Source organism: Clupea harengus, chromosome 1 (assembly GCF_900700415.2).
Source record: "Clupea harengus chromosome 1, Ch_v2.0.2, whole genome shotgun sequence".
Taxonomy (NCBI): domain Eukaryota; kingdom Metazoa; phylum Chordata; class Actinopteri; order Clupeiformes; family Clupeidae; genus Clupea; species Clupea harengus.
The window spans coordinates 20834863-20849824 of record NC_045152.1 but is presented as its reverse complement, the minus strand read 5'-3'; the positions used below and the strand labels follow the sequence as shown (position 1 = coordinate 20849824).

Sequence of the window (14962 nt, the reverse complement as noted above, 5' to 3'; positions counted from 1 at the left end):
GTATATATGCCTGTATGCTGGAGAGGGGTGATCACATGGTTCATGAAACTAGGTTGAGCAGTTTATGACGCTGGTAGAGGTTCTCCAGGATGCACCCATGTTAACAGGTAAACAGGAAGTCCACGATCTTCACTATTTTCACACTGTAAAATATTCATGCCACCTCCTCCTCTCCCACTTCCGCACTTCCTCCCCCCACGTACCGTGCATTTTAGATTTAAAATAGACACAACGGCAGAGCTATACCACAGAAGTGCAGTGCCATGCCCCAGTGCCCCCCCCCCCCCCCAACCTCCACCCAGCCCACGCTCCTTCCTGCAGGAGGTCCTTTCGGAGGTCCACCTCGGTCCTCTTCCTCATCTGAAGCACATCAAGAATTCATGGGGTGCTGAAAGGTTCCAGCAGTGACCTGAACTTTAGTCAGGACAAGTGTTAACAATCCCAAATCACCACACTAAATCTAAATCAGTCGGGTTTTACTGTTGCCTGAAGAAACAGGCAAAAGTAGCATGTATGCACATACTGTATGTATAAGAAGTGTCTGATGTCTAATTTCAAACTGTATCTATCTATCTATTTATCTGCCTGTCTGTCTCTCTGCCTGTCTGTCTGTCTGTCTGTCTGTCTGTCTGTCTGTCTATCCTATCTTCTCTTCCACTGTGTGTTTGGTAGTGTTGTCTGTGTTGTCTGTCTTCTTCCCCCTGGTCGCAGAGCAGGTTCCCCGCCTGTCGGAGCGCATAAGAGCGTCAAACCGTCTGAACAGAGGCCACCTTCCTCCCAAAATAACCTGGTAATGACCCTAATTACACACTTCCTTTGTGTTCCTGTCAGCCCACTGCATACTCGGCCTCCCTAGCATTAGCATGTACCCTCCACAGAAGAGCCTGTGGGTGACCCTGTGAGACGATGTGGTGCGTCACACCTACACCAACCTCAAATGTTTTTCTTTCTTAATTTCTTTAGCACTATATATCACAGCAAGGCCAAATAGACTTGTGACCTCTTTATTAGCTGTTCGATTTTCTTCCACAATGATGTGCAGACCTAAGTGCAGGCGATAGTGGAAAGTGAAGGACATGAGTACCCTCTCTCTTTCTCTTTCTCTTTCTCTCTCTCTCTTTCTCTCTGTCTGTCTCTCCAGCGCTCTGTAGTGTTAGCCGGTGTAGATCACATACTGGTGTTGTGATAATGGCGCTGCACACATTTGGCCTCACTTACAGAGCTTCAAACGTCTCCTCTCCAGCTGTGCCCTGCATCACACCAGCGGGTCCTCCACAGTAATGAGACAATTAGAAAATTACTCCTTTTTCTCCTTGCAGTCTGACGCTCGCTTGTTTTTCTGGTGTTGGCATAGAGGCTGGGGCACTGTATGGGGATGTGTGCATATCCAGTGGCCCAGGTGTGTGTGCATACAGTGTGTGTGTGTGTGTGTGTGTGTGTGTGTGTGTGTGTGTGTGTGTGTGTGTGTGTGTGTGTGTGTGTGTGTGTGTGTGTGTGTGTGTGTATGTGTGTATTGGGATGTTTGCATATCCAGTGGCCCAGGTGTGTGTGCATACAGTGTGTGTGTGTGTGTGTGTGTGTGTATGGGGATGTGTGCATATCCAGTGGCCCAGGTGTGTGTGCATACTGTGTTTGTGTGTGTGTGTGTGTGTGTGTGTGTTGGGATGTTTGCATATCCAGTGGCCCAGGTGTGTGTGCATACAGTGTGTGTGTGTGTGCATACAGTGTGTGTGTATGTGTGTGTATGTGTATGGGGATGTGTGCATATCCAGTGGCCCAGGTGTGTGTGCATACAGTGTGTGTGTGTGTGTGTGTGTGTGTGTGTGTGTGTGTGTGTGTGTGTGTGTGTATTGGTATGTGTGCATATCCAGTGGCCCAGGTGTGTGTGTATACAGTGTGTGCCAATGTAGTTACAGGCAAAAGGGAGTGTAGCGGTGTGTAACCAAGCACTACTTGTGCTACTGTGTGTGTGTGTGTGTGTGTGTGTGTCTCTGTGTGTGTGTGTGTGTGTGTGTGTGTGTGTGTGTGTGTGTGTGTTTGTGTGTGTGTATGTGTGTTGAATGCATGTCTTAACACTATACTCACTGTCCAGGCACTGTCCACAGACGGTCTGGCTGGTTCCACAGGGCTTGATGACCCCATCGCCAGGTGGGCACTGGATGCAGCACTCCCCTGATCTCGTGTACTGGCCCGACTCACACTCCTCCTCCTCGATGGCCCTCTGCAGCTTAGAGCCCAGGGCCAACATCACCTGAGAGAGGAGGAGAGGAGAGACGAGCAGAGGAGAGATGAGGAGAGAGGAGGAGAGGAGAGGAGAGAGGAGCAAAGGAGAGGAGAGGAGAGATGAGGAGAGAGGAGGAGAGGAGAGGAGAGAGGAGCAGAGGAGAGGAGAGGAGAGATGAGGAGAGAGGAGGAGAGAAGAGGAGAGGAGAGGAGAGGGGGAGCAGATAAGAGATGAGGAGAGAGGAGGAGAGGAGAGGAGAGGAGGAGAGGAGAGATGAGGAGAGAGGAGGAGAGAGGAGGAGAGGAGAGGAGAGATGAGGAGAGAGGAGGAGAGGAGAGGGAAGGGAAGGGGAGAAGAGAGGAACGGAGAGCAGAGGAGGACATGAGAGAAGAGGAGAAAAAGAAGGAGGTGAATGCAGAATAATGGGGAGGAGAGGATGGGAGAAGGGGGACAAGGGGGAGAGGAGAGGGCAGGGCATTAGTGGAGCAGGCGGAGTTTAGACGTGAGAGGAAAACAACAGTCATGGTCAATTAAAAATCACCAGAGTATATCACATGCACCGCTCTTATCTCGTCACAATACACTTACATTATTACATGAATAATTAGCCTCATTTCTTACCATGTGCTCAGACCTTTCATTTTAAAGCATGCTTTCATCCATGTCAGATCTATTGTGACCGGGAATGGAACAGTTTAAGTGCTCTTGTGCAAACCCAGAATTCCTTAAACCAACCACACAATCTCTTTAGAGCATTTCCTTGAAGAACGATCTTCAATCAGTCTCGGTACAAACTGTGCTTGGTTTTCATTTTCAGTGCATCTTATAGCTGAGACCCCAGCCCAGTGTGAGGTTGGACTGGACTGGACACATAAGACTGAGACCCCAGCCCAGTGTGAAGTTGGACTGGGCTGGAGTGGAGTGGACACATAAGACCCTACTGCTCTCACTGAACTGTCCTGAGGAACATTACTGCCACTTGTCCTCCTGAATACTGTCAAACTGGAGTTCTGTGTGCACATACTGTAACAAATCAGGAAGAGCCCTGACCCAAATACACCTCCAAGACACACACACACACACACACACACACACACACACACACACACACACACACACACACACATACTATACGTACATGCCTTTAAGGAGTTCTAAAACAATAATAGTGGTTGGTCCAACATAGCCATTGCAAATGTGCTGACACACATGCACACGCCCACACATACACAAACGCACACACACACACACACACACACACACACACACACACACACACACACACACACACACACACACACACTCCCAATCTCCTCTGCCTCACTCTCCCACCGATCTCCTGTGCTCCCCCATCAGTGTTTTAAAAAGTGTTTACGAGCATCTCAACACTAATTAACACCTTTGCACGTATAAATTGGCAGTCACATACAATGGCATCCACATAAACATGCCCACACACACACACACACATAAACACTCATACACACATACATGCACCTAAAAAATAAACATCCACTCCTTATAACTTTTGATTTTCAGGAATGTGTCTGTAGGTGTACAGACTTGTGAACTCACACTTCAGCTCACTTTCTCCCAAGCGCAGTCAAATGTGCTCTCTCACTCACACACACACACACACACACACACCTTCAGAGAGACATAGAGATATAAAGAAAAAGGGATAAAGGCCAAGACAGAGACAGAGAGAGTGTCTAAGACAGGATGGATTTTTCGGCCTTTGGGGGGCTCTGGGAGTCGTTAATTGGGACTTGCTCTTCATCTCATCGCCCGTTCGCATGTACTGAACTCCATGTCTGGCTGCCTCCCCCTGAGGCCCCCGCTAAACTGCTCTTGGCCTGCCTCCTTCACGAAGCCATTTGGAGAGGGGGGGGGGGGATCTGCCGCCGCTGCATCCGTGGCCAGGCACAGCGAGGCCACTCAGGCTGAAACGCAGATGGATGGTTCCCTAAATGTTTCGTAAGTGTTTGCGAGGAGAGGTGGTCTGGAGAGAGGACTGTAGGTGTCTCTGTGTGTCTGTGTGTCTCAGGTGTCAGTGTGGGATTTGTCAGATGATTTCAGAAAGACCCTGGCCATATCACAAACTGGGAGAGGTGTCCATACAACAAGCTCATTTGTCTTTTTCTCTTTGTACCCCCCCCCCCCCCTCCTCTCTCACTCTCTCTCTAACACACACACACACACATTCAAACAGGCTTTGCCCTACCTTAGTGTATACGTGACACACAGATATTGCACTACAATAAACCACCAGTCTCCGTGCATGGCGCACACACACACATACTTTTTTTCTCAATTTTGGTCTCTTTCTCTCTCTCACTCTCTCTCTCTCTCGCTCGCTCTCTTTGATGCATATGCCAGACATCTTTACTGGCAGGCGACCTAAGGCTTGTTGCACAATATAAAACAAAGAAATCATCAAAAAGAAATCAGGAAGCAGTTCCATGCAGGCCACGCTGACTGATCTCCAATCAGTACTAAATACGGATCCCAGCCCTCGAGCAACCCCATCCCTCAGTCTCTCTCCCTCAGTGACGTCACTGCATGTGGGTCTCAAAGCACAAACCCTTCCTTCCATCCTCTCAGTTACTAGCTGTCTCTCTACGTCTCATCTCCTTCTCCTCCTCCTTCTCTCTCTCTCTCTCTCTCTTGTTCAGTTTCTCGCCTCATCCTTCCATTCAGAAACAGATGCATTCACACAGCAGCCAGCTCTCATTCACTTCTCTTGTCAGCTCAGCTGCCCCTCTCCTGCATCTCTCTCTCTCTCTCTCTCTCTCTCTCTCTCTCTCTCTCTCTCTTTCTCTTATGCTCTCTCTCACTCTCACTCCCTGGTTTCATTCATGAGCAGATGCCTGCAATTCCCTCCTCCATTCTTGCCTGGTCTCCCCTCTTTTCACTTTCAGTGTCCTCCCATTCAACTCTTTGCAATCCAGCAGCCTCTGTTGCCAAAAACACATATCAGCATCTCTTCTTGTCCTCTCCAACGGGAGCTGTCTGTCCTCTTGGCAAAAATCCCTCTATTTCTTTCGCTTCACCTTAAATCATCATGCGCTTCACTAACCACCCTGTCTGGTTGACTTACAGTCCAGTAAGGATGAAGTTTTCTCTCATTCATACACAGACACACACATACACACACACCAAGATTACAAGGAGACCTCCTAGGGCTGCTTGCACTCCCACCGATTTTACAGACAATTACAGAGTTTATGTATCAATTAAATCTCAATAACGAGCAGCACCGCCGCCCCGACGTCAAACAGCTGTCATAACAGCCAGCCCTGAGGCCATCATCATGGTATTCTCACCCCTTCTGGTGACGGACAAGCTGTGGAGAACTCCAATTACCCGCGCCCTACACCTGGAGGAAACCCAATTACAAGTCTCATCGCTTTCCCAAATCAGATCATACAAAAGAGGTCGCGTTTTAATGCGGCAGACGAGCAGTTCCTTTGGTTAAAGGTCATACTGCACGTACGGTGACGTTTAGGGGTAGACCTGTAGTTAGTGTAATAGATGGACAGCTCCGGTAATCACAAAGCGCACCTGGCACTCGCGCTGAAGTATGCCTTAATGTTTCAACTATGTCTCCTGAGCAAGCCGCCAACTAATTACAAAATTACTTATAAAAATCTCATGATCATGTAGTGTTGGCTTTGTCGGCTCTGTGATAGTCCAAATCCTTATAAAGTACTGCTTGGCTAATTAACGTCATCATAACTGCTGAATGTGCATCATAGTTCAGCTGAGAACTAAGTAAACATCTGCTTCGTATTTTGCGAAACTACCCCGACTAACCAAATGCATTTTTATTTCTATTTTCATTCACTGAATTATGTTTGGCACAAATGCTCTCTTACGAAACCTGGTCAAAACGCCTTCCAACTTGTGGTTAAACTTTGATCGTCTGTCAACGGCAGAAGCTCGGCAGAACGGCAGAAGCCAAACATTCATTGGCAGATCATCGCCTTACTTAGACTAGCCTAGACTGCACAAGTCTGATCTGACTGAATGTTTCTGATAATAAATGTTATTTCACCCAAAGACCTGTAGTGGCATAACGAACCATCTCTGTAAATAAAGTCATGATGGCTATCTTGAATAACCTTTTGCCAACATACACAACCAGCAAAACATAAAACACAAGCAATTAGATGCTGAAGAGTTAAATCGTGAGCAGGTCAAATAATGCCACCGGTTCATTCACCCTGCAAGCACATCTGAGCGGCGCGCCGTGACGGGTCGAGGCTTCTTCATATTCTGTCCCAGGTCAAGTGACATTCTACGAAACCTTATCTTACAAAAACCGTTATTCTACGAAACACTCACAGACGCTCATGGCAAGGCATATAATTCATATTATCACAGAAGTGAAGTCCCGCTGATAACTCACCACTCCACTCAGCAACACCAGCGACAAGGTGCCCATGATGCGACAGTCCTTATCTGCGTCTTTCTTCTTATCTCAGTTCAATTGCAAAGCCTATACAAGGAGCAGGGCAGAAGGTGAACACATCATTATAACTCCAGTGATGTTGCCGCGCAATAGGGCATGTTTTACTCGCGTCAAAAGATGCTGCGAAGGGGGACTTGGTGGGATGTGCCGGCGCGTCCCTAAGACTGTAGGCTAAACTGTCCTGTAGTACTCTGTGCTGCGGCGCGCTCCCGTGCAGACAGAGCTGTCCTGTACTGAACGCTGTCCAGTAGTGCACTGCGGAGGCGAGATTCGTGCACAGGGAGAAATGTCTGGCTGTCCGGCGGTGTGCTCGTGTGTGTGCGTGTGTGTGTGTGTGTGTGTGTGTGTGCAAGAGAGAGAGAGAGAGAGAGAGAGAGAGAGAGAGAGAATTCTGCTACAGAAGTATAGTAGAGCAGGTTACACAGCTAAATAATTTGCCAACTCTATTTGCTTGGCAATGAGCGGTCTTTTTCTTCTGCTTAACTATGTTACACCATGTATTATCATCATGCATCCGAAACCATGGAAATTACAACTATTTCTCATGAAAGACGATTTAAATACGCCATTGATAATTTGCGTTGCGCTAAGAAGAGGTGCACCAAAAACGAAGAACCTTCTTTACGTTGTGAAAAACAGATAAAACTAGCTCTTTGCGTCTTTGAAAATAAATCTGTACAGGATTCACAATACAGCTTTAACCCAGCACCTACGTAGCCTACCACACGGTGGCGACATTGACAATACCAGTATTAGGGCAAATTCCCATCACAGCACCATTGGCAAGAGAATCCCACATTCCTAATCAGGCTTATCAAAATTGGGCACATATCCTCGAAAAACGTACTGCACGTCATTCTCTCGGCCATTCCAAACTTCTGAATGGTAGGCTACTGCATTTTGTAAGCACATAATGCATTTTCATGCCTATTTAATAACATACATGTAAGAAAACATTTTCTAAAAGAATTGACCATATTCTCTCATGAATGATATGAAGCGTATGGGGAGACCAGGTACGGGGACTTGCTTAATTTCTCAGTTTGTGTCCAACGGGATGCGATGAAGCTCACAAGCGTGTATTATGGCATCAGCATGCTACATTCAAAATTTCAATTTGTGTCTCAATCTCTGTCAAAATGTTATAGACAGAGAAGTCGTTTTGTTGGGAAAATTTTCAACTTTGTAACTGTAAAATTCTGACTACAAAATTGATGCGTTTTGACATGAATGCAAATAACAATCAGTGATTTCCGAACTAGATGCTAGTAGCCTGTGTTATACTCCAATTATCTCATCAAATATTAGGAGAAGTCGGCTGGGGACAACTGTAACACACTTTATAATCAGTTTCAACCACCAAACGGATCAAGCAAGTAAAATAGACTATAGCCACCTCAGCGAAAATGTGAAGCCCTTGGTTTTTAAGCGACTATTTCCCTCACGTTTTAAAAAACAAACGCAGTAAAGACTACAGCTTACAGAAAAAAAACGTACGCACCATATTTTTCCTGATTAAGTAAATTGTCATGATTGCAACACATCACTAATAACACATAACTTGTTGTAATGTTAAAGACTCCTGATGATGGTAATGGTCTGTTAGGTGAAAATTCACCCTAGTTACCTCAGGACTCCGGAGCTGCATATAAGTAAATTTATTAGACAATATATTAATACAAGGCACTTGATTCATATATTCTTAAGTCATTAACAGTGCTTGGAAATGATCTCCATCATGGTCGGTTTTCAGTTTCACCATGAGTTTCTTTAACTGCTTAGAAAATAAAGTTAAGTAAGCAAAACAGTGTGATTTTACAATGAAATTCAAGTGACATACGTTACTTCCTAAAACGAATCACTATTTTCCAGTCAATATGGCCCCAAAGACATCAGCAGAGAGGTCTAGAGAATGCAGAAACAAGTAAAGGGAGATCCAGTGAAGTACGTGAGTATCTTGATAGAGAAAAGGAAAGATGAAAAAGAAGGGAAGATCCAGAAAAGCTTAAAGCAATCTCACAGCTTTCACAATGGGAAATGCACAAACACAGACAATGGCAAGTTAACCATAGAAATATAAGGTCCCGTGATAGGATAAGACAGGACGTACAGCATTATATATGTGTCCAGTAGAGCTGCATCAAAGACAGAACAATAACCTGCAGGTTCAACAAAATCAAGGTGGAAATGCACAACACCTCACACGAGGATGTAAAAACACAAAACACCTCACACAAGAGTATGTAAAAAAATGTAAAGGCAAAAGTATTTTGTGATGAATGTGCTGTCCAAAAGAAGCTAGAAATGTCTCCAAAGCACAAAAAAACAACAAACAAATTAAACTGCAACCAAGGGGCCTATAAGGAGCACATTGTTCTTCCACAACGTGGTACTCTCATGAACTCCAAAATAAATATCATCAATCTGGAGTAAATTTTTTTTTTTAAAACAAGCAGATTGTTTCAAAGATCCTAGCTGGGATGGTACTGAAGAAGAATGCCTTTTTTTACAAGAAGCACACAGGTTATCTTCCAAGATAACACACAGAAACAAGGACAGGCCAGCAGATTTCCAATTTTACAGAAAAGCATACAAAAAACTAAATGAATACAGATACAAAAACCAAACTAAAGGTACAAGATGACAACAGCCGAGTGTTCCCTGACCCTGGGAACATAGGTGCTCTCCCCTCAGTGGGCGCATGAAGTTGAAGAACGTGAAAGAACAGCTAAAGATGTCATTTTGTGGGGCAGATTTGTAACTTTTAGGTTTTGCATAGGATTTTCACTGCCCAATTGATGTATTTTGGAACAGTAACAGGTGGTTGTAATCAGTGAGTTATGATCTAGATGTTAGTATAATCGATTAGCTGCATACAACGGGTTGTATTCCAATTACCTTATCAAATATTAGGAGAGGTCCGCTGGGAACAATTGTAACACGCATACAATTGGTTGCAGCCAGAAAGCGTAGCTAGCAAGTGAAATAGACTATCTACTTTTGAGAGCAGAGATTCGGCATGCACATGAAGCTGGTCAAGAATGATTAGTGCAATAGGCTTAACCAAATATCTTGTTTTCCGTACAAGATATTTCTGACAGTCTGACAGTCGCGGTGAATTTATTCTCTGCCTTTTTCCCATCCTGGAACGTCCCTCCTCCAGGACCCCCCAGGAGCAGTGGACAGCTTGTAAGCGCCCAGGGACCGAGTGAAGTAAACTGTCCATCTTTGGTCAGGGATGGACATGTGTTCTGTTCTTCTTGCATGTTTTTCTGTTGGGGTTCTTAGTGGAGGAGAACGGGGAGAACATGCAAACTCCACACAGAAAGGCCCGGGAGATAGCCCACCTGAGCACTGAAGGTCTGGGGAGGACCGGCCCCCCAGAGCCAACAGCGCCCCATGCGGGAATCGAACCCATGACCTTCTTGCTGTGAGGCGGCAGTGCAAGCAACTGAGTCACCGTGCCACCGTATTTAATAACTAACATACATACGCAGATATACACATACACATAAACAGTATTTAATATACATGAATGCAAGTGTAATGGGAACAAAACTTGTTTATATATGTTTAAATATGACAAAAATCTATACATAGAAATCATCTACTTTTACTTCGCATCTACTTGGACTTGACGTGTGAGTCTACCTTGTCATGGTATGACTTCTTTGCATCTACGTTGACGCCTGCGTCTAGTCACGTCTGGATATGTTTCTTCTGTAGTGGTCTGTAGCAGTGTTGGTTGTGGACCGCCAATGTAAGGAGTTGATTCGGAACAAATTAGGAATCAGGCTGATGTCATGACTAGTGCAAAGTCCAGTCCAGTCAGACATGCAACTGAGGCGGAACACAAGGGTTCTCTCAGAAACCCATTTGGGCTGGAATGCTGGACTTTGTAGTTGCTGCCAGTGGAGGATTCATTGATGAAAGCAAACGTTCAAGCACAAAATTGTTCCACACTGAAATGATTATTTCTAATATTGTCAATGCCTTTACTATATTTTCTACATTTGGCACCCTTTTTGATGAATGAAAATGAGTTTTGGTCCCAAATGAAAGGCTGCCCTTTATAAATGAAAGGCTGCCCTTTATAACCAACTAACAGTTAGTTGATTATAAAGGGCAGCCTTTCATTTGGGACCAAAACTCATTTTCACCACCGTAATACTAGTAACAGTCAGCTCTATGTGTAATTTTGTCTGTTCGCCATCAGGTTAGCATCAGTTGCAACTTCCTCCATTCTTGCAAGCTGCTGGATCCCAAGTCTACTGGAGGGCATTCAAAATCAGCCTGCATAGCGACTAAACATCCATCAGTCACCTTTACCTGCATAGCGACTAAACATCCATCAGTCACCTTTACCTGCTGATTGTGACGTGCACACACCTGAGGGGGGGGGGGGGGCACCTGAAGCTGAGACTGAGGAGGCAGAGCGACAGACAGTGTTGTGTATTGATATTAAATTAAGTTTGTTCCCTCGGGGCAACATTCCAAACGTTTAGACCGGTAGGCTAGTGTATTTTAGAAGCAAATAATGGCTTCAATTTCATTATCAATGGGGCTACTTAATAAAATATCTGGAAGAAAATATTTTCTAAAAGAACAAGGTTTAGTTTATTCTGTGATTACTCAATCAATCAAGCAGGTCTACACCGTTTTCAATTGTTTGTATTAGTCTAATGAATGTTCCTCCATAAATGTAAAATAAAAATGTTTGCAATTTATTTTTATACTGACATTGTTTGCATGGTAGGAATTAATGATGACATACAATGCAGCCATATCAAATCTGATGATCTCCCTCCAGTTATGACATTAAGGGGGATATACAGTATATTGCTTATAATCTTAAAAAAAAGACAAGGTACGGCTGAGGGAAATAAGTAGCCAGTCATTGGCCATGTAAGGGCTGTGTCTCATGCAGTCTCAGGCAGTCTCTGATATATGGACTCATTTTGAAGAGCTCTTAAGTATTTGTTGCTCAAACACTGAGTGTTTCCTCTCCTCATCACATCAACTGCAAGTGCACGCTCTCATGGGGGAAAGCTTAGTGACATCAGGTGTAGCCAATCACAATTCAGCATATGGAGTTAGCCTTAATCTCTAATCCAATTGATGGTAGGAAAGACTCTCAGGACAATCTCATCCTTAAGATCTTTAAGGTGGGGAGTATAGGATTTCATGTACCATGCATGATCCTGCATATTGATCTCTGGAGCTGTCAATGAACCACATCCTACAAAACCCAACCTCTAACTTCCTTTTCCTCAGTCTCTCTCTCTCTCTCTCTCCCTCCCACTCTCTCCCTCTCTCTCTCTCTCTCTCTTTCTCTATTCACATGCTTAATTGCACCCTAGCATTCACTCAAATATTTGCCCCTTCTTACAGGTGACATTTATAAGGGATAGGGATGCTTAATTGCACCCTAGCATTCACTCAAATATTTGCCCCTTCTTATAGGTGACATTTATAAGGGATAGGGTCTAGAACAAACACACACACATATATGTGCACACACGTGCATACACACACACACGCGCGCGCATATACACACACACATACATGCATACACACACACACACACACGTGCATACACACACACACACGCACGTGCATACATGCATACACATTTACACACACACGTGCATACACAAACACACACACGTGCATGCACACACACTTACATGCATACATACACACACACACACACGTGCATACACACACACACACACACACACGTGCATACACACACACACGTGCATACACACACACATACATGCATACACACACACACACACACACACACACACACACACACACCACAGGCAGATTGCCTCAGGGGGAATGGAACAGGATTCCCTTTAATCTGTTTAGTGTTTGGTGAAAACTGAAAGATAGGGGTTTTTATATTTTTATATTGGTCATTTCCTCAGTTTCCCCAGTCGTTTTCATCAGCCATCTTTGGTGTTGTTGACACATCTGACATCAGTGCACACCTATTGGACCACAAAACCACCGGCGTCTACCAGCGGTGCAACCGGGGCAGCGCACGGGGGCTTATATTTACTATTGTAGGTGGGCACTCTTGAGCTCTGACCGCTTCAGGCAGACGGTCTTAAGTGGCCCTTCAATGATAACGCTAATGCTAACTATGTTAACGATATATATACCACCCTCCCACCTTGTGTGTTAAGTCAGAAACACCAAAGCCATAGCGGCACCAAAGCCATAGCGGTATAACTGTTGCGTTGCCTCACGTCACCTGTGTCTGGGCCCAAAAGTTGTGCTCACCGCAAAGACGACCAACCAACCACCAACTAGCACATACGGTCTGCGCCTGCAGGAGAGGAAATAACTGATTTAACTAATTTCACTCATCATAACCATTGTAGGTGGTCTAACCATAGACTACATTACCCAGAGATCCCTTATCACCTTTCATTCCTTATCTACCTTTCATTGACTCTGTATTGGCCGCCACAAGGTCATAAAACCGGGTGACGCGTTTTGCCCCTTTAAGACCGCGGTAAACCTGAAACTCGTTCTCTCTCGTTTGGATTCGCTGCAGTGAAGTCCTTTCATCATATAGAGACACCCTCCCTGCAGATGACCCCTCATCAGGACAAAGGACGACACGACGACTCATAGCTTATAGGACTTCTGATCAAAGTTCTAATCTATTTGAAATCGCTAGTTAAAACCCTGAGTATATCGATATAATACGTTGCAGCCCCGCAGTTTAATTGAATAGGAGAAGGCGACCGGATCCCTCCTCCCTGCTATTCAAGTCGACGAAAAGAATTCTTCATCCCCTTCACGACTCACCACGACCCTCACCAGGCCGCACCAGAGTACCAGTTGACGAACTGATTAAGAAGGAAGAAATCCCGGCATTTCCACGCGCCTGCGTTCCACGCTGCTCCAAGGAAACCCGCAGAAAACATCTTGGTCGCCACGCAAGAGCGATCGAAGTAAGGCTGATATCTGGGCAGAATTTAGTTTTACATGTATGTTTTAATCTGTGTGATAAGTTTTGTTATTTGATTTCGTTTAAGATCTAAATTCAAACTGTAATTTCACAAGCTACCCGGTCTTTGACCGTTAATAATCTTGCTTAGTTCTTTTGCTAGTTAATTAGATAGGACTGTGCATGCACTATCTCTCTATCTCTTTCTCTCTCTCTCTAACTCCCTTTGCATCACCACACGAACATATACACGCACACATTGCAATCTCAGTGTTGTCGAAGATCTTAGTATTTGAATTAAGGCCCAGCCAGGATTTGTCCTTAAGGCAAAATCCTTTGTTCTAGGCATTCCATACTCGTGTACCTCCCCCCAACTAAAGTTGCGCCTAAGCAAACTAAAGTTTCCTGTCTCGGACCCGCAGCCGCATCCGGTGACTATTCTAACTCTGGTTGAAGCCGGAGACACGATTGACTTCGCGCACAGAGCATCTCTCACCTGTGCGCTTGCGCATAGCCTTCCTCTCACTTCCCCCATCTCTCCATTGAGCGCGCGACCGCGTTTACTCGCAACTGCGCATACCCACACACGCACCCGCTCACACACGCACGCATTCGCTCACACACACACACACACACACACACAGACAGAGACGAGGAAGCCAACGCACTCTCCTCAGCCTTGCTGAAACAGCTTACCTCGTTTCACAACTCCACTTTGTGCCTTGCTCGTTTTGTTACTCCAGTGTATTGTGATTATACCTGATTTTATATTACTGTTAATCACCGTTTATTACTTTTAATAAATTGTTTATATTATACTTAAACAATTGTCCTGCCTGTTATTGTTCCAATATTACACTGAATGCCATTTTCCGCCAATCAAGTACTTCAAATGCCTTCACTTTTCTAGTTGCTTCATAAAGTGTTATAGACTGTGTAGTGATATTGTAGTACTTTAGTATTGTGATACCATACATAGATTGTAGCATAGTGATACAACTAGAGCTTTCCATTGTTTAGTAATTTAATCATAAAATATTAAATACTAAATTTAATGATTATTACATTTTATGAGACTGATTTAATTAACTTAATGTAATAACCCCGGTTTCACCTACACCATTGTCACTCCACTCTCGCTCACCACAGACGGTTTCACAATGTAACTACTTCCAATTGAGAAGTTGCAAATACAAGAAGTAGCCAATAACACTGGCGTTGTCAGCCCTTGGCTTTTGGTTGCGGAAGAAGACAGGAAGAGGTGAAGGCTGGCTAAATGGATGAAATGATGGAT

The 14962-nt window shown here is 44.7% G+C and overlaps 1 protein-coding gene across 1 annotated transcript in view; it reads right to left on the bottom strand.

Annotated features, from left to right (window-relative positions):
* Window positions 1-6976, bottom strand: part of ngfra (nerve growth factor receptor a (TNFR superfamily, member 16)) — a 36449-nt gene extending 29473 nt beyond the window's left edge. The window contains exons 1-2 of the mRNA XM_031571053.2: window positions 6636-6976; window positions 2086-2251 (exon numbers count right to left, since the gene is read on the bottom strand). Of these exons, the coding sequence (XP_031426913.1) occupies window positions 2086-2251; window positions 6636-6671 (202 nt within the window). The 5' untranslated portion in view covers window positions 6672-6976. The remainder of the gene's footprint in view (window positions 1-2085; window positions 2252-6635) is intronic.
* Between the last annotated feature and the right edge of the window lie 7986 nt (window positions 6977-14962).